At 26.3% G+C, this 27,990-nt stretch overlaps 1 protein-coding gene across 1 annotated transcript in view; it reads right to left on the bottom strand.

Annotated features, from left to right (window-relative positions):
* Positions 1 to 27,990, bottom strand: part of LOC113388361 — a gene marked incomplete in the record, with an annotated part of 523,664 nt that overhangs the window by 164,302 nt on the left and 331,372 nt on the right. Inside the window, 1 exon segment of the mRNA XM_026625747.1 lies at positions 12,963 to 13,360. Within this exon segment, the coding sequence (XP_026481532.1) occupies positions 12,963 to 13,134 (172 nt within the window).

Below are 27,990 nucleotides of genomic sequence, written 5' to 3'. Positions count from 1 at the left end.
ATTTACTTATCAAAGACTTTCTTAGCTGTTTTTAATTGAAATATTAATTTTATTCATTCAAAAATTATTTTATAAAAAATTTCAGAATGTTTAAAATCGAACAATTTTGTTATCTTTTACTAATGCATACAAACATATATTTTCTAAGATTTTTCAAAGTGAAAGCAATGAAAACACTGATGATTATTAAACTTTAGAAAAAAATATTGAAAACAGTCTGAAAAATGTTTCTGTATATTTGAAAAATTATGTAACAAAATACTAAAAATAATTTTTATATGGATGTTTTGAAAACTATTTAATTATCGTGATATAAAATAATAATTATGATTTAAACACAATCATGACACATTTTCTACATATATTTTTTGTTCAATAAGACAAAATAGTAATAATGAATAATAATTTAGTTTCACATCAAAAAGTTCTTTGGGTTTCGCCTTGACTGTGTTTAATATTAAATGAAGTTTTAAGTTATTTTTGGAATCAGTGAAAGTTCGGTGTTATAGACGTTAATTAAAATAGTTTTTTATGTATTTCTGTACTCTAAAATTATGAACTCTAAAATACGTACGTAACTTATTTAGACTGAGGCATAAAATATTAATGAATACTTTTTTAAAGATTCTATTTTAGATATTAAACACTATTTTTACTACAAAGATAAAGAAGCATCTCTGTAATAATCTTAAATAGTAAAAATAATACTAAACAATGCAATTGTACTTTTACAAACTGTTTTATTAAATTAGTTTCGAAAAAGAAAGTTTCATAAAAATTATTATAAACCAAAATTCCAGTTTCAAAATCTACAACCAATTTTTACGAAAACCACAATTATTACTTTTTTATAATGTAATATTTCATAATCATTTTTTATTTCGTCACATAAATATTATGTAACATCTCTGCTAGAATTTCATATTATAAATATAAGTCTCTACATTAATATTATAAATGTAATTATTTTGTAATATCGTACGCTGAATTTTCAAAAAGAAAGTTGTATATAAAAATGATTACAAACCACATCAACATTTTACTATAAAAAATATATTTCTGAACATTGCAATTATAAACGCAATATAGAACTGATAGTTTTTCCTTTAATATCATGTACTGATTTTTTTAAACCAACTTGTATATAAAAATAATTACAAACCACAAATCCAATATCGCTTTTTACAATTTATTCATATGAAACCACACTGATTGTATTTTTATAGTAATAATATAAGTTATTGATGTGGTAGTTAAATCAAATTCAAACATAGTTTTTTAAAGTTAATAATCAACTTGAAAAATAAATATTATAGTCACTATGGAACTCTATAAAAACCACTAGTAAATATGTTAGGTATTTAATTATCTATAAAATCAAATTTTGAATATTTCCTGCAAGGAAGTGATATAATATTCTGAAATTTATTATTGACTATGTATAAAACGTTTAATTTAATTTAATTTGCAAATTAGTGCTTAGAGACTTGATAGTATCCTTGTATTTATATTAGAACTAGTATTTTTATATATCCAAAACAAATATTGTATACCAAAATGTAATAATATTCTATTAGAGACATTCTGTTTATAAGATTTTGAAATTAAGAGTTTTTTTTAAAGTTATTAAAATTAATAATGTTTCACAAAAACTTATTTCTTACTAGCTTAGAATGACCTGATGTATTTTTTTTAGAATTATATTTCATGATTTGAATGTATACATAAAATCGAAACATATAAATAATCTCGTGTCTGTTATATTTTTCAAAATGCAACCAATATATTATCTTTATGGATATTCCTAACCTTTATATAGGAAGCCGTTACAAAAATGGCCAAATATCTTTTGCTCGAGTATATAAAATTCCTTTAACTTCTTGGAAATCTACGCAATATCTCCTAGAAATAGGCCAAGCCTAGGATTCAAAGGCATTTCGAATAGAGTGAATAGTTGAGATACGATTTGTGATACACTTATATATATATATATATATATATATATATATATATGTATTGTGGAACACTTTTTCATCTATGATGGCTTCCATGGGCTCGAATATTTGGATATGAAATAGAGAGCTGGTAAGCAAAATATAAAAAGAAATGGCAGCAATATTTTGACAAAGCTTGATTATATTCAGGGAATTTAGTGTATTTCTATATATTTTTCATATATTTTTTCCTTTATGAAAAAAAATTGAAAAAATTTAGAATTTTGTTCTTATCCTTTGTACGATAATTTGGAAACAGTTATAACAATTGATAGTTTTTTCATAAATCTCTATATTTTTTGGTTTTATGTAAAAATAGGAAAATTTAGATTATTTTCATAACTACTCTCATTTTTTCTAAATTTTGAAAAAAGTGGAAAGTCAGTATTTATATATACCTTTTATTACCATATTTTTTGGGCAAAGCCAAGAAATATTTAAAAAAAATGTATATTCATATATTTATTCCTTATTATTTTTTAAGGTAATTTGAGGATATTTAGGAAAATTTTGAGTTTATTTTTTTGCATTTTCAAATGTATTTCATCATTCATGAAAAGGTTTAGCATATTTTGAAATATTTTTTACCATTTTAGAAAAAAAGGGATTATTTGGTATATTTTATATACTTTCCATATGTTCCATCATTTTTGGAAATTTTAGAGAAATCCAGGAAAACTCAGTATAATTTTTTATATGTACTCTGTATATATTTAAGAAATTTGAACAACCTCAGGTAAAAATTGTGTGAATTTACAAGTTTTGAAGAAAATATAAAGAAATTCAGCGAATCTCAGTTTTCATATTCTTTATTATTTTTGGGAAACGTTGGAAACAATTTAGAGACATTTAAAGTTTTTTCATATTTTTATATAACAACTATCATTTATAAAAAAAATAGGAAAATTCAGCTTATTTTTGTAAACTTTGCATAACTACAAGAAAGTTATTATTTACATAAACCTTCAATTACTAAAATTTGGTAAAGGATAGGATAATTTGAAAAATTACTGTTTGTTTATATGCATTTTCGAATGTATTTCATCATTCTTGAGGAAAATATAGAGAAGTGTATCTTTATATAATTTGAATTTTATTTATTTCTGGAAATTGTTTAGAAAAATCTAGAGAAATTTAGTGTAGGTTCATATTCTTTATATAAAATTTGAAGAAAACTTAGTTGAAAATTTTATGTAAATTTACTATTTTTGGAGAAAATTAGACAAAAATCAGCGAAAAACAGTTTTCATATACTTTTTTATTTATTATTATTTTTGGCAAAAGTTGGAAAAAAATATAATTTACAGAAATTTTAGAAAATTATATTATATTCTCATAAATTTCATAATCTTCTCATTTTTAACAGTTAGTTGTAGTAATCGCAAAAAAATTGAAAATATTTGTTTTTATATATATTTACGTTCCAAAGATTTCTGAAGATTTTGCCATATCTTATTATTAAAAAAAATTTGATAGATTTGTGTATGTGTGTATGTGTGTGTGTAAGAATGTGCGAATACAATATTTCATCGATGTTTTCGATAGCACGGATCAACCGATTTAAATTATTCCTATAGATACTTTCTAAAAGACTTTCTAAAAGGACTTCTAATGAAAAAGTAAAAAAAAAATGCCATTTGGGGGTCAAAAATGATCATTAGATATATGATCGTCAAATTATCAGATATTTTCAAGATATTTAATTAATGAGTGCAATTTTTCTTTGCATTTCTATGAAATCCGTTCTATGAAATAATCTGCGACGCGGCGCTTACACGCTTCAATATTTTGTCTCTAAACAGAGGCGCAGCGCAATTGCTTTGAAAAAAAAGTTCAAAATTTTCAAAACATTTCAAAATATAAAAAAACTAATTTTTGAACAAAAGCAAATACTATCAAAATTTTCAAAATTTTTAAAAAATTTCAATTTTTTTGAATCTTTAATTTTGAAGTTTTAGCAATTTGCCTCAAAGCACGATTTCACCACTAATATTTAATAAAATAAATTTAATATGTTTTAATACCATTTTCTGGTTCTAGCCCTTAGACTATAACACTATAAGCTCTAGTTGCAAAAGGATATTGTATAGAACGATGTGATCCACATATGATCCTTGGACCTGATTCTTTCTTTTTGAAATCGAGGAGAGAAGGATATCACGTATCAGTTGTAAAATGTTACGATACGCTAAAGCCGCTTGTGCGAAATAGAGTTATACTATTGCTCTATCAATTTGTATCAGTCATCCATCCAAGAGGATTTTATCAAATACTAACTATGAATGGAAAGAGTTTAACGAAATAGATTTAATAGAGTCTGAATAAAAACATTTACTTATTAACTTCGCGTGGATAAGTTATAGTAATCGCAAAAAAATCGAAAATGAAAATTTTTATATGTGTTTACGTTTTAAATGTTTTTGAGCATTTTAGCATACCTTAGAAAAATTTGATGTATGTGTGTGTGTGCGGATACAAATTTTCGTCGACGATTTCGGGAACATGGATGAAGCGATTTGAATAATTCAAAAAACATTCGATTCGTATTGATAAGGAGACGTACTGGTTAGTTTTTTGGTGAAGGCAGGTCTAGCCGTTCCGAATATATGGGGTAAAAATTGCCAAAAACGGTAACTCAGTTTTTAAGAGAGCGGAGCGTCCGATTTGAATAATTCGAAAAACATTTTACTTGTATTAACAAGATGAAGAACTGATCAAATTTTCATGAAGGCAGGTCTAGCTGTTTCGGAGATCTAATAAAAAAAGTAAAAAAAACGCCATTTGTCGGTCAAAAATGATCATTATTTATTTATTTATTATTTATTAATTTTACAAGCCGTCAGTATAATAATATTATAATAAGGCTTAAGTCAATATTTTATAGGTTTAATATAATATAATTAATTATTAGCTATTTTATTACTTATTTATTTATTATTTAATTTATTTACTATAAACTTATTTATATTTAGTTAATTTTAATTATTTATAAATATAACTAGTTTGATTGTTGCAAGTCTTTTTTAAAAATTTAATAAGTATTTCAATAAGCTTTACAATACTTTTACAATATAATTATTTTATTTAACAAATTTTAGGTTATTTTATGATATTTTAACAAATTTAAGTGTCTTATATTATTATTATTATTATCACTATCATTTTCATTATTATTGTTAAGTATTTTTACAATATAACTTTTTTTCTTTTACAAATTTTTAGGTATTTTGATGAAGGAAATATTTTTTTCACAATTCTTTAAGTGTTTTTTAAAATATAAGTTATAGGTTAACTAATTATTAAGCATTTTAACAATAACAGTCATATAAAAAAAAAAATTTGGTTTCACAATTTGTAGGTGTTTTAAATTATAAGTTTTTGGTTAACTAATTATTAAGTATTTTAACAATAACAGTCATATGAAGATAATAATTAAAAAAAAAGTCAATATTTTGTATCTCATTTTTTTAGTGTTTTTTTTAAATTATAAGTTTTAAATTAACTAATTAAGTATTTTAACAATAATAATCATATTAAAATAAAAATAAAATTAGAACAAACCTTTCTACTAGCGGACCTTCAAACCTCGCTCTACTCTTTTCATATAGTATCATTTTATAAATAATTCTAGTTGAAAGCATGATAAAAAATAACGCAAACAAATTTTGTATCCAGATGCCAAAGCATACACTCTCTTGATTCTTTCACAAATTGTCTATTTGGTGCTTTTGTAAATAAAAATAACCAGAGCAAAAACAAAATGTATGTATGTACATACTTAGTAGAATTTTATTTAACGTTACGTGTTATGGGCATTATCTTGATGGGACTGTGTTTTATTGACCTTAATATGGTTCTACGCCGACATAGATGTATTCCACGGTCGGTTGAATTTTCAGAACGAATTAAATTTCGATCTGACATAGAAAATTTGATGATAAAAATAACTATATTGAATATTGTAGGAGAAAGATTGTTTGTGATAGTTTTGTCTATAAATATGACACGGTCAAGGGTCTGTAAGTTCAAGGTCAATTACAGGGTATTTTCCAGATCATTTTCTATTAATAGGTGACATGAGACATAGTGGTCAATTTTGGATGATGATATAGCGTTATGTTTCGAACAAGATTCATAAAAAGTAGTAGAAATAAATGGTCTTAATAAAAGTTGCATGAATTTTCCGATCCCGATCCTGATATAGGATCAACTTAATCAATAAGAAAACAGTGGGGCGCATAGAATCGTGCCTTAAGGCAAATTGCTGGAACTTCCGGTACCAAAAAAAAATTTTATTAAAAGATTAACATTTTTGAAAAAAAAATACTCTGAAAAAATTAGATTTTTGAGAAACTATAAATTTTTGACGAGAATTTACTTTTTTTTTTGAAAAAAATGACTTTTTGAAGAAAAGTTTATTTCAAAATATTTTGAAAATTCTGAACTTTTTTTCAAAACAGTCGTACTGCTTTAACTGCATAGAGACGAAATATCAAAGCGCGTAAGCGCCGCGGTGCCGTCTGGCGGATAAACATTGATGCGAAACCCATAGGAATGTACACAAAATTTATACTTATTGTTAAAATCTCTATAAAATATCTGATAATTTGATGTGCAAATGACTAATGATCATTTTTGACCGCCAAATGGCGTTTTTTTACTTTTTTTACTAGATCTCTTAAATCGCTACACCTGCCTTCATGAAAATTTGACCACTTCTTCATCTTGTTAATACAAGTAAAATGTTTTTCGAATTATTCAAATCGGACGCTCCGCTCTCTTAAAAACTGAGTTACCGTTTTTGGAAATTTTTGCCCCATATCTTTGGAACAGCTAGATCTGCCTTCGCCAAAAACTAACCAGTACGTCTTCTTATCAATAAGAATCGAATGTTTGATTGGTTGATCCGTGTTCCCAAAATCGTCGACGAAAATTTGTATCCGCACACACACAAACGCACACTTATACACACATACATCAATTTTTTAAAGTATGCGAGAAACCTTTGAAACGTAAAGATATATGAAAATTTTCATTTTCGAGATTTTTGCGATTACTATAACTAACCCTAGGGGAACCTATCAAATAAAATCTTATCTTAAAAACTCGGTTTCTATTTTCTGCACTTTTTGCTCTGTAACTCCAAAACGCCAAAATCAGCACATTCCTCATCAATACGAATCCAATGTTTTTTCAATTATTTAAATCGGTTGACCCGTGTTCCCAAAATCGTGGACTAAAATTTGTATCCGCACACACACACATACACAAACTCATACATACAATAACATACATAATTTTTTTCTAAGGTATGCCAAAATGTTCAGGAACCTTTGAAATGAAAAGTAATATGCAAAAAAAATATTTTCAATTTTGTATCGATTGCTATAACTCACTCAAGTTAAAAATTTTATTTTTGGAAAAATTAGATTTTTTTTATCGTTAGAATTTTTTTTAAAATTTTATTTGAAATTTTAAAATTTGAAGTTAATACCTAAAGAATCAGTTAGTCATTACCTTGACAGGTATAATAATTGCAAAAACAAAAGTTTATATAAAATTAAATGCATACAAATTGACTTGCTTTAGCATTTATATCATTCTGCATCGCAATGAAAATGAATTCTATAGCATTTACGTTAATCGCACTGTTTTGCACAATATACAAAAATTGACGTAAGTATACTTGAACTTAATTAACATCTAAAAGTATTCAATAGTCATATCATTAACTGTTGTTATATTTTAAAATATATTTTTGCTCAAATACATTAGGCATAATATAAAACTCTTAAATCATATTTTGACACCTTTTCCACAATCAGTCATCAATATAAATTACGCAAAAATATCAATATAGCATATTCCTTATTACATTCAATACCACCCACATCACCATTAATAATTTTCCCTGGCGATCAAATTGTTGGCACCTTGGAGGTTATATAATAATTTCACGCGTCTTATTTTTCAAAAAATTCTTTTCCAAAGTTATTAATAACAATGTGACAGTCTCTTAACGATGTTCAGAATGACTGTCGTAATTTTAACGACTCGGTCGGTTTTCTGGAACCTTCTCATTACTTCATTTTGAGAACGAAAAATTAATGCGCAAAAATATCAAATATCACCCTCTGATAGGTAGTTACTCACTTGTTATGCAAATTATCGGATGAGATGAATGCAAATTTTTCATTTTTAAAGACTTTATTAAGTACAAAGTTTGCACGAGTTTGCCCCAGAAAAAAGGTTATTAGAATATATATATATATATATATATATATATATATATATATATAAGTTTTGCAACATTTTTCACAGTACTTGCTTTAGGCTGTTTTGATGCGGTATATTTATGTACTCAACAGCTCTTATCATATTTCCGATATTTTATATGTTTTTTAGATTTATTTTGAAAATATAAAATATAACAAGAGTGGTTCTAAAAAATGTTTTTCAATACTTTTTTTAATTTTGAATCAGCCCTCAATAATTCTATGAGCCGTTTCGATGATACTTCTCTCATACAACTTTGGTTTATAAAAAGCAACATTTAGTATATTATTCAATATATTTCAAATTTTATTGTACTAGATATATAATTTTAATTAGATGCATCAGTGCCAGAAAGAAATATTTGTTCTTTAGAAACATTTTCGCTTATTTTCAAGTGAAACTTGACATCACTGCTTCTTGATTTTTTGTATGATTGGATGGAAATGTTGAAGGATGCAAATATTGTAATTTTATATAAATATTCCATTAATACTGATAACTAAAAATACGCAATAAAAAAAGCTATTGATAATGAGTTTGTATTGCGTTCATATACCATCTTGTCAAAGATTTTACTTTGAACTTTGAGTATTGGAAATTTTGACTAGATTATTTTGCTTCTAAATTTTTAAATGTTAATATAGGCTGCTACATATATATCAATCATAGACAAATTTTTGGACTTCCCGTACCGTTCAATCAAATATATTATTTTGAAAACTTAGTTTCACCTGTTATCAAAAAGAAATCAGCAATTACTTCATGATTCTAAATGCTTATTCTATATACTCTGAATCTAGTAATATTTCTAAATATTCTAAAGATTATAAATTCTATAATATTCGTTCACACAGTGGATTATGTTAAACAACGCCTGAACAAATATTGCTTTCGCAACTTCACTCATCATGTAATTGTGTTTGAAGAACTTCATGTAGTTAATATTAACATACATTCATTGACTGCTTGTATTTTGTTTTACTTTTTTGCTGGCGATACAATCTCATTCTTTGAAAAGCTGTAATATCTGTCTTGACTAAAAATATTTTCCATTTTAATAACTTTGAAGATTTATAGAAACTACGAATAATATAGAAATAATTTCTAATCAATAAACTTACGTTTATAGTCCACGGCACAAATGTTTAATTTGTTTTATTTTTTTTTCAAGGAATAAGATAAAATATTTTTCTTATTCCGGCATTTTTCATTAAATCAAGATTTGTACTACGATGTAACTTTAAAATGTTTATTTATCTATGCCGATTTCCTTGTTGATATCGGTACGCATACAACGACAAATCTCTATTCACATACACGACGGCTAATCACAATGGACCCGTATAGAAATGATATCATCTAAAGAAGTTTTACTTTGAACATAATGTTTCATTGAACATAGATTCCAATTTCATGTGGTTAACAAACAAAAGTGTCATTTTTTTCCATTTATTTCCTTTAAAGCGACCATATAACTTCTTCAATGGCCGCAGAAAAATAATGAAGTGGATACAATATGCAAATTTATTTTCCCCGCGTTTTTTCTTTCGACTTAATTTTTTCATTTCATTATTTCCGGGTTGAAAAAAAAAGAATACTCGAGGCTTACACTTAAATGAATAACGAATTATGAGCAATTTTATATTTTACATTTTTCATCGTTATTCGACCCTCTATATTTCGATATCATTAATCAGACCGCGAGATATCATGGAGAGGAAAATGGTTTTTGCTTTTTTTTTGGGAATAATTATAATTATGAAGTGAAATGAGGTTGGAAAAATCAGAAGAAATTGGGGATGGAAATATGGGAGATTATAGTTTTCGACTTTGATTGTAAAATATACAGTTTTCAATCGAATTATACACCTGATCGCCATGAAAACTTGAGAAATTGTTAGATTTATCCCTGGACAAGTTTTTGCATAATTTGATTACATTTTATTTTTTTATTTTTTGTAATTTTAATAAAAAAAACACATAAAACCTTGCATTTTTAACCTCTTACCACAAACCCCTTTTTAAAAGGGATTATTATAGTGATTAATACATTTTTTATCTCAATTATTGTGATCAATTTTCTCAACTTTTTGATGCAACCCCAAATTTTTGATCTTACCACCAAACTTCCATTTTTTTTCATTTTTCTTGAGATTGAAAATCGTTCAATTGTCTTTCTGTAGACTTTTTTCGCTGATTTTCGACTCAAATTTGTCAAAATGAATGAAAATTCCTATTTTTTGTTACGAGTTTCATTTTTTATTTCGTTTACGTGCTAATCACCTTTTTGAATTTTTCGAAGTCATTTTCTTTATTTTTTACTAGACACTCTACTAATTTATGATATACATGGATACTGCGGAAATAAAATGTAAATTTAAATATAAAAATTATTATAAATTTAGAGTAGAGCGGGACTTAAATGTCAACATTAATTTACTTTAATTGTTTTGTGATATAAAATGTTAATTTTATCTTTAATAGAATTAATAGATTTAATAGATTTAATAGAATTTTATATAACTTCTATAAAAAATTACATATGGTCGGGGTAAAAAGGACTAATTGAATCTTTACACTAGCATAGATGTAAATTATAAAATAATAGTAAATAAAAATGTGTATTAAATTAACAAAGACATTTTACACGAAATAAATTAATAGTTATTCTAACTATGCTGATGATTAATATTAAGGTACAATCTATGTAAGAATGGGCCCATGAAATTTGTATTTGGCTTTGGGCAAATAATGTGGCTTATATTTCGTGAAAATTTAAAAAACGAGACATTGGGTATTTGCCTCCAATGTGGTAAAAGGGTACAGATTTAGAAAATTTTAGGAAAAATTGCAAATAAACATATTTCTATACATGTGTAGTAAGTGAAAATTTTTATTTGCATATTCCAAGAGTTGGTTGTTTGATATGTCGTATGTGCTATGATATTAGGTTTTCACAGAAAATAAACGTCCAAATATACCTCATATTATATATTCGAATGCTGAATGAAATATTTAACTCGATAATGCAATTTATATAGCTTAACAATCATCAATAGAGGCTACGTGCGCTATTATCCATTTTAGTAACTAATATAACAAAATCGCATTTTTATGAATTTAATATCGTTCGCGCGATCAGGTATAGATAGTTCAAATTATAATTATATAAAATTAGGAAAAGCATTTCCAGATAAATAATTTTATACCTGCAATTTGTAAAAATCTATAGTTGAAGGATAATAGTTCAAAACATTAATTATCAGTTTCAAAAATAAAAAATATATTTGATATATTTCTGACAGTTCAAGTAAAAAAACAACATGTGCCACATTATTCATCTAGAGGATTTTCAAGTTTTCCTAAACAAAATAACGACATTTATTTAAAATCATTTTGAATAAATGTTTAATGCAAATTTAAGTATTATATATATATGAAATATCTTAAATTAATGAGAGCATATATAATTTTTATATGCAGTGTTATACTAGCTCTGTTTTTGAAGTAAAACTTCTTTAGGCACGACTAGAGTGTAAATCCGTACAAATGCAACGGAAATGCGATACGGCGAATAAGATAAGATAAGAGTCGAGTGCCAATGATTCGTCATTTGCTCTCGCTGATATCATTTCTATACGGGCCGATTGTGATTAGTTGTCGTATATGTCAATAAAGATCTGTCGTATGCGTACCAGCATCAACGTTGTATGCGTACCGATATCAGCAAGGAAATCGGCATAGATAAATGAACATTTTAAAGTTACATTGTAGTACAAATATTGATTCAATGAAAAATGCCTGAATCAGAAAAATATTTTACCCTGTCCCTTGTAAATAATTATAATGAAAATAATAATACAAGTGCAGCATTTGCGCCGTGCATGAAACATAAGTTTATTGAAATAATTTCTAAATTATTCGTAGTTTCTATAAATCTTTGAAATTATTGAAATCGAAAATATTTTTTATGCAAAACAGATATTACAGCTGTTCAAATAATGAGTTTATATCGCCAGCGAAAAAGTAAAAAAATACCATCAGTCAATAAATGTATGTTAATGTTAATTACATGAAGTTCTTCAAATACAATTATCACATGATGAGTGAAGTTGCGAAAACAATATTTGATTAGGCGTTTTTTAACATAATCCGCTGTGTGATCGAATATTATAGAATTTATAAATCAACAATTACTTCATTTCTCTAATGAAAATTTGTTTCTAAATGCTCATTACAATGACAAACCGATCATGTCATATGTAAAATATGACTTTAATTACATTATTGTTTTTAATTATTATACATATTTTTAATGCTATTATAAATCTATAATTTATGATTTATCATTATATAAATGTGTATACTGGTTGAAACTAATAAATTTGTGCATCACAAGCGTTACCTTATTACTAATAAACATTATTCAAAATTGTTATATGATGTATTTATTTTTAACTTAAACGCCATCTTGTACAGTAGCAAATAAGTTTTACTTCAATCGCATGTGAACCGTACGCGCACTCTTTTTTCCTTGTAGGACCTGAACCTCTACTACGCAGTAACTGTGACTCAATTTTATCAATTTCCGTACTGACTTAAATAAATAATTTTCTCATATATCCTCTACATAGACACCATTAATTATACCTTCTATTAAATTAAAAATTAAACACATAAATTCTCACAAACCTTTCCGGTGCCGTCTATCCGTCGCCGCATCTATACTTCCGGATTCGTAGCAGCCTCTACTTTCTCTCTCTTCGACCGGAAAATCCGAATCCGGGTCCGGACTTTCGGATTCGACTGCGGTGACGCACAACACTGCCACTCCGAAAATAAAAATTAATAGAAAACGAGCCATTTTGGTAAAAGAAAATTAATTAGGTAAAAGAAAATTAATTTTCGAACTTTAGAGGTCACTGCACTGGATGATTAAAGTGATGGTGGTAAAGCATTTTTAGGAGTGATAAAAGGGTCACTTTTGATGCACTACATTTTAACACTGGTTTCACACTTGTTTAAATTTGTTAATACACATATGTTTTTTGCACACTTATTTTTAGGTCCAAGATGGAGAAGATATTGATCTGAAATTTAGAAAATAAAAATCATATAGTTTAGTATATACTGCATTGAATCATTTCAATAAATATAAATTTTATTTTATTTTAAAAAATTAATTTAATTTAAAAAAATTCAGAATTTGTTCTAGCGTATATTTTTAACTTTCCATAGGGTAAGTTAAAGTAATCGCAAAAAAAATCGAAAATGAAAATTTTCACATATCTTTACGTTTCGAAGGTTTTTGTACATTTTGGCATACCTTACAAAAAATGGATGTTTGTATATGTGTGTGTATATATGTGTGTGTGTGTGCGGATACAAATTTTCATCGACGATTTCGCGAACACCGATCAACCGATTTGAATAATTCAAAAAACATTCGATTCGTATTGATAAGGAAACGTGCTGACTTTTGGGTTTCATACCAAGATTTTTAATTACGGTACGGGAAATTAAAGCAATTTGCTTACGACACGTTGAAGATTAAATCGATTGATTTTTAAAATGAATATATTGAAAAAATAAAGTGAAATAAATAGTTTGTGAATATAGAGGCATTGGATTTATTTGAATGTGTATAGTTTTTTTTTTTGGGTCAGTAAGACGAGGATATAAATCAGATATCACAACTTTTAAAAATATGTAGTTTAGACTTTACATTAAATTGAACTGTATTAACTTCTAGTAAGAAATTACGCATTTCTAATACAACATTTTAATATTGAAATTAACAACTTTGAATTTGTTTAGTCCGCAAAAAGATCTTGTTACTAAATAAGTCATAGAATTAATATTAAATAAAGATAAAAAAAATAAAGTTCACGGATTACAACTATATGTTGCCTCAGTAAAACATTCAAGTTTTGAAAATGCTATGTTTATTATCTAGTTATCTATTAACTTTATAATTTAAAAATATTTATCAATTTTAATTTTGTATACTTGTGAAGTAGCTTAATATACTGTGTGTATAGTTTGCTATGTACAATAAAATAAAAAAAAATTTTTTTTTGTCAGAATAGCGATTAGTTCTACTTATGTTCTATAATTATAAATTATAAAGTCATAAATAAATTTATAATAATTCCACTGTTTTCGGATTTATTCAAATTTGTGAGAACGTATATATTTTTGTCCACAATAATTTAAAAAGTGAAATACAGAAATACGTATTATAATTCAAAAAGTAATTTAAAATTTCTTTACCACAAAGATTTTGTGTTTTTTCAAACCGCCAATTATATGGGTAATGTAATATTTCTTTGTTATAGATCATTGATCAATAAAAATATTCAAATTATAAAATATTCAAAGCCAACTCAAAATTATTCAGTTATTATTAGTATCTAGTTATATGAATTCTACAGCATTTTTTTTTTCATTTCAAGATTTCAGATATGAAAGACAGAGTGTGTTTACAAAATTATGAATAAATCTCATATCAATTGCAAAATATATACATATGTGATATTTCTACCAAAATTTAATAACTGAATTCAAATTTATCTAAATTTGGAATAACACATTTTATGAACGCAATTCTTCAAGTTTAAAATATAACTAGTTGGTTTGGTATTTAGCCATGAGGCAAATTACATGAACTTCCCGATATGTGTAAATAATCGACTTAATCAAAAAAAAAGTGTAAATAATATACTTCATCAATCCTACTTTAAAAAAAACGATAATAATTTTAGCAAAGTTTGACGAATTTTTAAAATTAAACTACTTGTTGTAAGGCCGTAATATTACAGTAAGTTCTATAAGACCATGATGTATATCGCCAAAAAAAGTTCCATGAAAAAAGGCTTAAATTTTTTAACAGTTAATTACAAGAAAACGGTTCGGTAGATTTTCACCTAAAATTAATCAGCATCATTCCCAAATGATATCTTTCGAACAGTTTTTGATTTTTCAAAATCGGTTCGGTAGGATAAGCTTAAATGTGGACGAAAAGTTCAACACTTTTTTTCAAATTACAAAGAAACGGCTTGGCAGATCGTTGCACAAAACTGACAAACGATAGTCATCACCGAAATACATCAAATGGCTTTTAAATTTCCAAAATCGGTTCAGGCGTTTTTGAGAAAACGTCGATCAAAAGTCTAATTTTGACAAATGCCAAAAAGACCATACTGATTTTTGCAAACTTTGACGAATTTTTAAAGCTGAACCTGTTGTCGTAGGGCCGTAATATTTTAGTATGATCTAGAAGACTATGGTATCTATCGTCAAAAAAATAATCATAAAAATCGTCGAAATTTTTTTTTTTAAAACTTTATTACAAGAAAACGGCCCGGCCGATCTCTACCAAAAACTAATCAGCACGATTCCCAACCAATATCTTTCGAACGATTTTTGAATTTTCAAAATCGATTCATAATTGCGGGCTAAAACGTGGACGAAAGAGTTTTCACTTCTCTGCTATTTACGAAGAAACGGTTTGGCCGATCGTCGCACAAAACTGACAAACAATAGTCCTCATCGAGATACATCGAATGGCTTTTAAATTTTTGAAATCGGTCCAGCCGTTTTTGAGAAAACGGCGATTTACGGCAAAAAATCTGTTGGTGCACACGCACACACACACACACACACACACACACACACACATACTTTTTCCAAATTTGGTCTCATTCGATTCAGAATGGCTTGAAACGTCGAGAAAACATAAAATTAGCGAATCGGATTTTTTGATGAAAACATAAACTTCTCCTTCGGGAAGTTAAAAATATTCAAATTACATGGTTTAGTAGGTATATGGGATTAAATCAATATTGAATAACTTATTATAAATTTAATTACTTATTATGAAAAATGAATTTTACTGACATAAACATTTTAAATTAGTTTATTCAGGTTTTTGAGCAGCAAAATTATTTTAAATGTTAGGGGTAACAATTTTGAATACGTAGTTTGTGAATATTGAAAATAAATTAAACAACATAACTAATGTGTTTTATCAATAAAATGATTGTTAATGAATATTTATAATTGATTTGAAAATAATCTTTGTATATGGCTATTAATTATTATTTGTCAGAAGCAACCTGAAATAATCAATAAAATGCACATAAGAATAGTATAATTAAAATTCAAAATATTAAAATAATTAAATTAACATCGAGTAAGGTAAGTTATAGTAATCACGAAAAAATCAAAAAAAAATTTTTGTCTATTTTTACGTTTCAGAAGTTTCTGAACATTTTTGCATACCTTAGGCGAGATGATTATGTGTGTTTCTATGTGTATGTATATTTAGATGCAATTTTCCGTACACGATTTTGGGCACACAGATCAACTGATTTGATAAATATTTGATACATTTTGAGACAAAACCAAAACGGTATTTCAGCTTTTGAGAACAATTCAAAATTTGAAAATGATTCAAAAAACATTTTACTTGTATTGAGGTAATGAGAAATTGATTACAATTTTGAAAACGCAGGTCTAGATTTATCAAAGATGCTGAGCAAAAGTTCTAAGCACAGGTATTTAAAATTATGTATGTTTGGTGTATATAAGATCACATATATACATCAAACAAGCAATTTTAGTATTTGTATTTTGTTTGCGAAATCAAACTTTTACTTAGTGTTTGTTACCAATATGCACATCTTTTTTATTTTACATTTTGTTTTATCAAAATGATCAAAAAATTATTTTTTCCAAAGTTTCGATATTTTTCAAAATTCCAATGTGCAAAAAATATTTTTTTTATTTCAGATTTTTTTTTCAAATTAATCTGAAAATTATTCTTTCCAAAGTATCGATATTATTCAAAATTTTGCATTTTCAAATTAATAAAGAATAAAACAAATCTATTTTAAAAATTATCAAAATTAAAATGAAAAACTTATACCATAATCTCAAAAATCTCCAAAAATGCTCGATAAAGTTGTGAATGAAATATGTATACATATACATATACATATATACATATACACATATACATATATACTCGTATACATATTTACGATTTACCTTAATAATTTTTGGGAAATATAAAAATCCTATGATGCATTCATTCATATGGTTACATTAATTATGTAATTATGTATTATTACCATAATATTTAATCTCTATATCAGTTTACCATTTCACGGTTTGTCTATCTATAACTTTCTTTAGGCAGTATACTCGTATATCCAAATGGTTATACAGACGAAATAATGATGATATTAGGGTCGTTTCTTAAGAAACTTATCAAGCTGATAAATAGGGTAGAAAATAGGGTTTCTTTAGATGTAGGAAATACAAGGCATCCATGGACCCGTCAAAGAGATATATACGTTTCTACGAAAACAATCAGAATAGAAGTGTGTGCGCGTGTGGATGTTAACACGCAATGTCGGCGGCAGAGATACCATGTTCTGTCTTGGACGTATATTTTCGGAAATTCTTTGGGAAAAAGGAAAAACGGAGGAAATGGGAAAATAATTAGTGGAAACATAGTCTGACACGTGGGGGAAAATAGTTGTGAACAAGTGAACGACAGACTTCAAATGTACTGTTTCAGAAAAACAATTTGGAAAAAGTTCTATTGTATCTGAGTTTGTGAATATATATTTGTTTGCTGGAAATGCTAATTTACCAAATGTTTTATGTGATTTTTAACTTCCCGAAGGAGAAGTTTATGTTTTCATCAAAAAATCCGATTCGCTAATTTTATGTTTTCTCGACGTTTCAAGCCATTCTGAATCCGATGAGACCAAATTTGGAAAAAGTATGTATGTGTGTGCGTGTGCATCAACAGACATTTTGCCGTAAATCGCCGTTTTCTCAAAAACGGCTGGATCGATTTCAAAAATTCAAAAGCCATTAGATGTATCTCGATGAGGACTATCGTTTCTGAGTTTTGTGCAACGATCGTCCAAGCCGTTCCTTTATAAAGAGCAGAAAAGTGAAAAAAAATTCGTCCACGTTTTAGCACGCAATTCTGAATCGATTCAGAAAATTCAAAAACCGGAAGATATTGGTTGGGAATCGTGCTGATTAGTTTTTGGTAAAGGTCAGCCGGGCAGTAATAAAGTTTAAGAAAAAAAATCGACGATTTTTATGATTTTTCTGACGGTGGATATCATAGTCTTCTAGGCCCTACAACAACTCGTTTAGCATTAAAAATTCGTCAAAGTTGGCAGAAATTGGTATCGTTTTTGGCATTTGTCAAAATTAGACCTTTCATCGACGTTTCAAAAACGCCTGAACCGATTTCAGAAATTTAAAAGCCATTCGATGTATCTCCATGAGCACTATAGTTTGTCAGTTTTATGAGACGATCTGCCGAGCCGTTTCATTGTAATTTGAAAAAGAATGTTCAACTTTACGTCCACATTTAAGCTCATTCTACTGAATCGATTTCAAAAAATCAAAAACTGTTCGAAAGATATTGGTAGGGAATGATGCTGATTAGTTTTAGGTGAAAATCTACCGAGCCGGTTTCTTGTAATTAACTGTTGAAAAAAAAAAACTAAGCCGATTTTTATGAAACTTTCATTGGCGATGTATATCATGGTCTTATAGAACCTACTGAAATATTACGACCTTACGACAAGTAGTTTAATTTTAAAAATTCATCAAAATTTGAGAAAATAAGTAGTTTCTTTGAGGCTTGATAAAATTAAAATTAAATGATTTACTTGGTATAAGAATAGATTACTTGGTCTTAATGAACATACTAAACCATTAACGTCTTACGAAAACTGGTTCAATTATAAAAATTATTGATTTGTGAAAATTTGCTTTTAGAAAATACTCCGAGTTAACGTGTTAGTTCGTTTTCAATTAAATGTAATAAATCCTCTCGGAATACTTCTAATCACTTGTAAATTAATTTGTTTATTATTGATTAAGTCGAATATTTACACATATCGGGAAGTTCATGTAACTTGCCTCTAGGGTAAATACCAATACTAACTAGTTAGTAATGGTAATGTTTGACCTTTTTTATATTTCAATAATTTTAACTTTAATATGATATTTTTCTGTTATTTTTTAATGATTTTTTCAGTATTTAAAAGAATTTATCTACACTGTATTACTCTAATATTGATTCAAATTACGACTAATTTAATAATTTTGCTGTAATTTATTATTACTTGTCTTTCACAAAACTCTATAAAATTGCTTATATTCAATTTCAGGTTTTTCAAATTTAATATATAATCATTACTTACCAATATGACTACGAAGCAATAATGTGTTTATTGTGTACTTTTTATTTTTTTAATGATTTGTTTATTTTAACCAATGAAGAAAATTTAAAATACGGTGTAACCCACATAGAAAAAACATACGTTATATTTAATAACACGATGAATGCCTATTAAAAACTACTTTTATAATATATATATATATATATATATATATATATATATATATATATATATAATTCCAATCTCGTAAAAAATAAATAATAGATATTGCAAAAATGGCTATAACTAGCTGTAAGTGGAATTCTGTCTTAAGGCAATTAGGGCATCGCGCCTTAAGGCAAATTGCTGGAACTTCCCGTACCAAAAATTATTTTTTTTTTTAAAAATTAAAATTGAAAAATTGAAAAAAATTTACTTCGAAAAAATAAGATTTTTGAGAAACTATAAATTGGACAAAAAATGACTTTTTTTTAAAAAAAAAATTTTTTTTTAAAAAATTTTTTTTAAATTTTTTTTTTTAAAAAAAATGTTTTCTTTATTTTGACATATTTTGGAAGATCTGAACTTGTTTTTCAGAGCAATCGTACTGCTTTAACTGCATAGAGACGAAATATAAAGCGCGTAAGCGCGGCGTCGCTGTCTAACGGGTAAACATTGATACGGAACCCATAGGAAAATAAACAAAATTTATACTTATTGTTAAAATCTCTATAAAATATCTGAAAATTTGATGTGCATATGTCTAATGATCATTTTTGACCGCCAAATGGCATTTTTTTTTACTTTTTTTGTTATATCTCCGAAACCGCTAGACCTGCCTTTATGAAAATTTGATCAATTTTTTATCTTGTCAATACAAGTAAAATGTTTTTTGAATTATTGAAATCGGACGCTCCGTTCTTTTAAAAACTGAGTTACCGTTTTCGGCACTTTTTGCCCCGTATCTCTGGAACGGCTAGACCTAACTTTGCCAAAAACTAATCAGCACGTCTCCTTATCAATACGAATCGAATGTTTTTGAATTATTCAAATCGGTTGATCCGTGTTCCCGAAATCGTCGACGAAAATTTGTATCCGCACATACATACACACACGCACACACACACACACGCACACACACACACACACACACACATACATCCATTTTTTCTAAGGTATGCCAAAATATTCAGAAACCTCTGAAACGTAAAGATATATAAAAATTTTCATTTTCGATTTTTTTGCGATTACTATAACTTACCCTACGGGAAGTTAATAATTTATGCAATATCATAATTTTTATATGCAATTTGTTCTGAATTTATTCTCAATACATATTTCACGAGTTTTAAATTGATCATAAAATTATTTTGTGAATTATTTAAATATATTTATGAGCTTTTTGATTTGTAATATGTCTATATTTTATCAACTTGCTCGATAGTAAAATAATGTACACGATAAAAATTTAATTCAAAAATAAATGTAAAATCGGAATTGGAGTGAAAATTCAGATGAATAATGGAAAGAAAAGTAATTATAAAAAATTAAATAATGTTATCGAAAAAATAATTGATAAGCATGTTATTATATTATTTTAAAATTCATAATAGTATGTCAGTCAAAAATTTAATATATATGTGTGTCTATGTTAAAATTCGATAAAACACATAATTTAATCTAAAACCGTTAAACATGGTGCATTAAATTTTAATTACCTACTAGAGAATAATTAAATTTAAACTTTGACTGTTTAACAAAATATTCATCATTTTTGCATTTAACACATTTATAGAGCACAATTGGTTTTGAAATGCAAAGTTTTTGTAATTCCATCATTAAAATTGCGTATTAAATTATAATTATTTTTGCATACTAATGTCATGAATTGTTTCCCTGTCAGTCAGATAAATATTTTATAAAATATTTATTATTTAAAAAAATAACAAATTTAATGACTTTTAATTTGATATAATAAAAGAGATGGTCGTTATGGTCAGATATTTTATAAATGGTTTAATTTGAAATTCCATCAAAGGTTGAAAAAAAATCATATATTGCTAATCAATTTTTTTTTTATAAAATAATATTAATTTTGCAGAAATTGTTTAAATGTTCTATCAAATTAATTTAAACTTCTATATGTTAAAATTATCAAAATATGATTTGGTAAAAAAATATGGAAGCTTAAGAAGAACTCGTTTACCAATTATTAACCAACAAACCAATTGATTTAATTTGAATAACCTTGTTAAGACATTTTAATTGATATTTTTAACATAAATTAAATTTACTAAATATTGAGATATAATTATGCTAGAAAATAAATACTTGGCAAGATATTTTGCTTCTATATTTTGAGTAATATTTATCCAATATTACGATTAGAAAGTTATTGATGATTTTTAACTAACTTCTCGTTCAAAAATTGAAAATAACTTTTTTGTATGTTTTTGTGTTTTGAAAATTTCTGTATATTCTGACATACCTTAGAAAAAAATGATGTGTGCGTGTATGTATATGTATGTGTGGATACAATTTTTCGTTGACGATTTCGGAAGCACCGTTTAACCGATTAGAATTATTTAAAAATGACTTGTATTGACGTAATGAAGAATTAATATTAATAACAAATTTTTTGTAAAGGCAGGTCCAGCGGTTTCGGAGATGCAGAAAATAAGTTAAAAAATACGATTAAGCGCTCGAAAATCATATTTGCGATAATCTTGATCGCTACTTCTAAATTTTTTTTTACGAGTAAATTTAAAAAAATGCAAAATTTCAGTTTTTCTCAAAAGGTTAAGTTTTTTTCAATAAATCCATAAAATTGAACATTTTCAACCTAATTCAAAACGTAAACTTTTTTTTTTCATTTAAAAATACGCAAAAATTTCAAAGCCATGAATTAATAAAAATAAACATGAAACAAACGAATTTTTTGCAATATTAACCTTTTTTCAAATGTTTACAAAATTTTCAAAAATGTCCAAACAATTCAAAATTTCCCAAAAAAATCCATTTCTGAGTTTTAACAAATTTTAACAGTACGGGATCTTCCAGCAAATTGCCTTAAGGCACAGTGCCATGCACCACTGGTTTTAATTTAAATTTTCATATAATATTGGCTAGGCATAATTTGGTAATAAGATAAAAAGAATATAATTTTTATCTATTACTTGTAACAAAAATTATTTATTTAATCAAAATAATAAAAATAATAAAATAAGCAAAATGTCCTATAACATATTTGTAATTAAAAAAAACTTTAAAAAAAGGCGAAATAATTAAAATAACACCTAATGATAATAAAACATATTATGCTATTATTTTGTACTAAAAATTCATACTTATTTTTTTCGGTTGGTTGTAAAATTTATTGTAAAATAAAATATTGATAATGAACAAACCTATTTATTTAATCCAATTATCCTTGTTGAAACTAACTTCAATATATTAATATAAATTTAATTTACTAACATATACTTTTAGTAACCAATTCACTACTGACACTTTATTTTATAATTAACACTTTAGGTATGCAAATTGATTAAAAAAAATATATTAAAAGAATGTTTCAAATCATTTGTATATTAGATACTATTTTTTTTATTTCACTATTTTTTTTATCAGGTAGTATTTAAGGAATATTTTTATATATTAATATTTTAGTACACAATTTATTTATTATCACAACACATATACTAATTTATCTTTAATATAATACATTAATATAACATATTTAAATAATCACATTAACTGCAAATTGTAGATTAATTTATATTAGTATACTTTGTTGGTTACACTAAACATATTATAAATAATTAATATTTATTTTTTTGGAGAATTTACACTAAAAATCTAAAACTTTGTTACAAGCAATTATTAATTTTCAGCTGTTTAATTTTTTTTTTTTTGAAAATTTACACTAAAAATCCAAAACCATATCCAAAGTTATTTTTAATTTTCAGTACATTCAAAACTTGTCAAATTATTTTAAATAATTCGCACTTTTATTATTATTACTTTTGAAAAACCCACAAAAATTTACCCTAAAAATCCTGAACAATCACAAAAACACTTGATTTCATACCCACTAGCAATGGTCTATTTATTCAATAGATTCCGGAACCATATGTATCGCTTTATAAATTTTTACACCAATTATTATTTTTTTTAATTTACCGCGTAATAAGCGAGTCATTTATCGCTTAATAAACTTCGCACGTGTCTACAGTTCGACTGTCAAACGAGTACTGAAATTACGTTCCGCAAATCGGCACGAGACGGCGCTCTGTGCACCCTTATTTCCATTTCATTTTGGGACACATTCTGTTTCGTTCTTGCAATCAAACCTATTTTCAGGGGTTGCAAAGTGAAGGGGATGGTGGTCAAGGGGGATGATTTTGGTTTTGGACAATTTATTATTGTTGATTCAGAACCCACTGATTTGGTGGGTTATAGTATTGTATTTATTTGTGGTTGTCTAGAAACAAAGCGAAAAGTAGTAATTTTTTTTAAAGAGGGCATAAATTACTAATGAAGGTCATTACTTATTTTTAGTTACCCAGTTTTACTTTACTTTAATTATAATAAATCAATGTGTATAGACATCCATAAGCTTTTTTCCTATTACCAAAGATAATCAGAAGAAAAAGTGATCAATAAGAATGATAGTTCTTATTTTTGTCAATACAAAGCTGATATAAAAACGCGAAAAACAAAATTTTCAATGGTCCCAAATTATATAATTATTTAGAAACTAAATTTACTTTTTACTCTTACTTACAAATCGTGTCAGACATACTAGTATCAGAGGTGACCAAAAACAAGGGTGCTTAATGATAATTCCCTGTTCCTATATAATAGGCCAGTTCCTATTTTAGTCAATACAAAAATAATTTAAAAACATATCCGTTATAGTAATTCGTGTAAGTAAAAAATCAACAATGAACAATTAAGGTTTATTTATAATGTGTCAAATTGCCAATTTATTTAGCAAAACCTGCATGTAAATATAAATTGTACAGCGTTTAAATAAGTTACTATATTAATTGGTTAAATGCTAATTTCCAATATTTTTGCAAAATGTCTAAACATTATTATTCATCAGAATTTGCAAAAGTTTGGTAAGTTAATTTAAATTGCCTTCAATTCAAAAATTATTGAAAATTTTTATATGTTTTACATTAAAGTTAGTAATCAGCGGGTTATTATGCAAAGAAAAGTTGTTTCATGCGTTTCTTCTTTAAACTACTAAACTACTTAATAACTCAAATTGAAATAAGTATATTTTGATATTCATATTTGACACATTTATCAACTATTAAACTAAATCGTCAAATAGAATTCATATGAAAAATATTATAGTTTATTTTCAAAATAAAGCTTGGTCTTTTACTGAAAACTAAGCAATAAATACAATTGATATAGAACATTCAATTGATATGTTTCAAATATATTTATAATATCTGTAATTATATTAAATATAGTGCATAAACACACATTAGAATATAGTGAAAATGCGACACATTTTTCCAAATTTCAATAAATTGTTATAATTTAACCACTTTTCGTAGGCCTTTAATATTTTAGTATATTTTTTTATCAATTACAAAAAAAACAGTTTGGTCAATTTCTGCAAATGATAAAAATAAAATTCCCAAGTAGTATCTTTCAAAGGGTTATAAAATTTCAAAATCGTTTTTGGATTATTGCGTGAACGTTGATTAATTTTTTTCTTGAAAAACGTCGTTGACGTTTGTCTGAGTAAACTATCACGAGTCCTTATCGAGTTTAAACGATTAAATTTAAATTTTTTGAATTTTTCTGAGATAGAACGTCGATAATGGTTAAATTTTGTATTAATTAAGTATTCTGAACTTCTATATTTTTTTAAAATCGAAAACTAAATAATATGTGTTTAGACAGTATGTAATTTAAGATTCTTCACTAATTCATCACATCACTCATCACTATAAAATTTTCCTCAAAATCGCCGAAACAAATTCAACAGTTAGTTTTTAATAAAATGCCAGCTTAGAAAAATTTTAAAATCTGTTGAGAATTCTTAGCTATAACGTAGATTAACTTTTGCACTTCTTGCTTATTATAAAAAAACATAAATACATGCATACACACTATACATACTATATACAATACATATATAGACATAAATTTTAGACATCTGATAAAACGTATTCAAAAGGTGAAAAATTGGCTGATATATACACAAACATACTTTTTGCAAATATGATCTCAAACGATTCAGAATGACTTGAAACGTTAAAAAACCTTAACAAACTTGCAAAAAAATTAGCAAGTATGATTTTCTGGTAAAACATTAAATTTTTCTTCGGGAAGCTAAAGAAGTTAAAATTTAACAATTTCAAATATTTTGAATACAAAAATCATTTAGGAATATTTTGATATGATATTTTTATTTTGACAAATAAATCAGTTGGTGTAACAACCAAATAATTAATTTATTTATTTCCCATAACTTAATATAGCACATAATAAAATCTCACATAAACTATAATCATAAACTCACAAAACATCATCCTAAATCACTGACTCATTCATATCAACTTTACGACACCTATAATTATTTCACATCAGACATCAATTTTTATTTCTGCTAAACCTAACAAGTCTCCCTCAAAGTCCGAGTGACTAATTCACACTTTTTCGTTTAGTCACCTCTACATTGAACTACCCTTTTCTTTTATTTAGTCACCCCCAAACTATTTATGTGTGATATATGGAAGGGCGGTAATAAAATTGATGTAAGTCTGTAGTAACATACGAGGTATTCATTCATGAGTAGACAAAAAGAACAAATATAATATAATTTAGAATAATCATTATTCTATGGTAATCATCAATGTATAATCCACATTAATAATAATATTTTATTAATTTAAATTTAGCAATTTTTTTTTAATTTTTTATTAACTTGTATGCACATTTGTCTTCTATCTATTTCAAAGATTTACTACTAGTATGAAAATTTATATTCTTGTCCAATAGCCAAAGATTTACTGGAACAACTAGTTGAAATCTAGGAATTGGTCATTCAACCTTCAAATTGGACTATCAATCAAATCCAAACGACATGGGGTTGCAAACCTGACAGTACTACCAATGAGGGTAAAAACCATTATTAGACACAATAAGTAGAAATCAGATGTAGTTGAAGTCATGATCGATTGATTAAGATAATCAATGATCGATAACTGGATGTGTGATAAATAAAAGATCTGGCATGGATAACTAAGTCAAGATTAAATTTGCAGTGAAACTGAATTTTAATCATTATTCCAACATTTTTGACATGTACAGATATTTATTAAATTTAAAATTTTATTCCAAAATACCACCACGATTGTAATAATTGAAAATATAATGTTCACTAGTATAAATCTTTAGTAATTAGTTTCTTAAGTTAATTTTACACACAAAGATCGACCAAAAAAAACAAATCGTAAAAATAAAAATTAATTATCCCGCGCTCTTCCGGATTAAAAATACCCTTTATCAAAGGGATAAAAATAAAAAATAATCCCGTTTGCAGAAAAATAACCCAAATTACTTTTGATAAACATAAAAGTAAAATCCTAATGCTCATAATTGTGGTTACTTAAAATTCCTTGCAAACGCCTACCCCAATTTTTTGCTGGGTTTACGCTTCTGTCCGCAGAACGAAAAACATTACAAATATTTCAGATGGCTTTGAAAATAGACAGAGCTCTAGTAGAAACTTGATTTTTTTAAAAAAAAAAAAATGGTCTAGTTAAGTGTTGTGTTGTTAGTGAATAATTTGTTAATTTCCCATGCCAAACAATATTCTGATTTGACATTGACGGTTTCTTATTTTTCATATGAAATAAATTAAAATATTGTTTTTATTGTAATTTTTTGTCTCATTTTCTGTCTTTTTTGTTATTTTGTTGCAGTTTTGAAACATTGCTATGTAATTTTTTTCAGGAAATTTTAAACAAGTTTTCCTTTTGTTGCATATATCTCTTGTTTTCTAAATTGTTTTAAATGTATGACAATATTTATAAGGACTGGTAAAGTATAATACTACTAGAGTAAAAAACTGATGTATAATAATATTGTCAAAACTGAGAAAAACAAATTTCCAAAATTTTCACAAACTAAATGAGTATTTATGAAATAGAACGTTATCAGTAATATGAAGCAAACTTGGGGCGTTATTTTCAATGGATACGAGTTTTTCTATTTTTAAAACAGTAGGAATTTATATATTAGTCAATTATATTATTGTTCAAACTTATTCTTTCTAATATATTTTCCTAAAATAAAAATGCCATTCACAAAAATGCCTTACACTAAATATTAAACGCCGCACGCGTCTGAGAGCAGACTGTGCTAAAGTTTTTTGTTTCTTCTTAGGGTTGGAAAAATATTAAGGTACATTCACTGCCTATAGAACAATATTGTGAGATGAGACATATCACTAAATTTCAGAATAAAATTATTATTTTTACTTTTTA

The sequence above is a fragment of the Ctenocephalides felis genome, unplaced genomic scaffold, assembly GCF_003426905.1.
Source record: "Ctenocephalides felis isolate EL2017-DRISC unplaced genomic scaffold, ASM342690v1 CF-g0.4_SCAFFOLD_03572, whole genome shotgun sequence".
Lineage (NCBI taxonomy): Eukaryota > Metazoa > Arthropoda > Insecta > Siphonaptera > Pulicidae > Ctenocephalides > Ctenocephalides felis.
The sequence above is the reverse complement of the archived record's forward strand: the minus strand, read 5'-3'. Positions and strand labels throughout refer to the sequence as shown.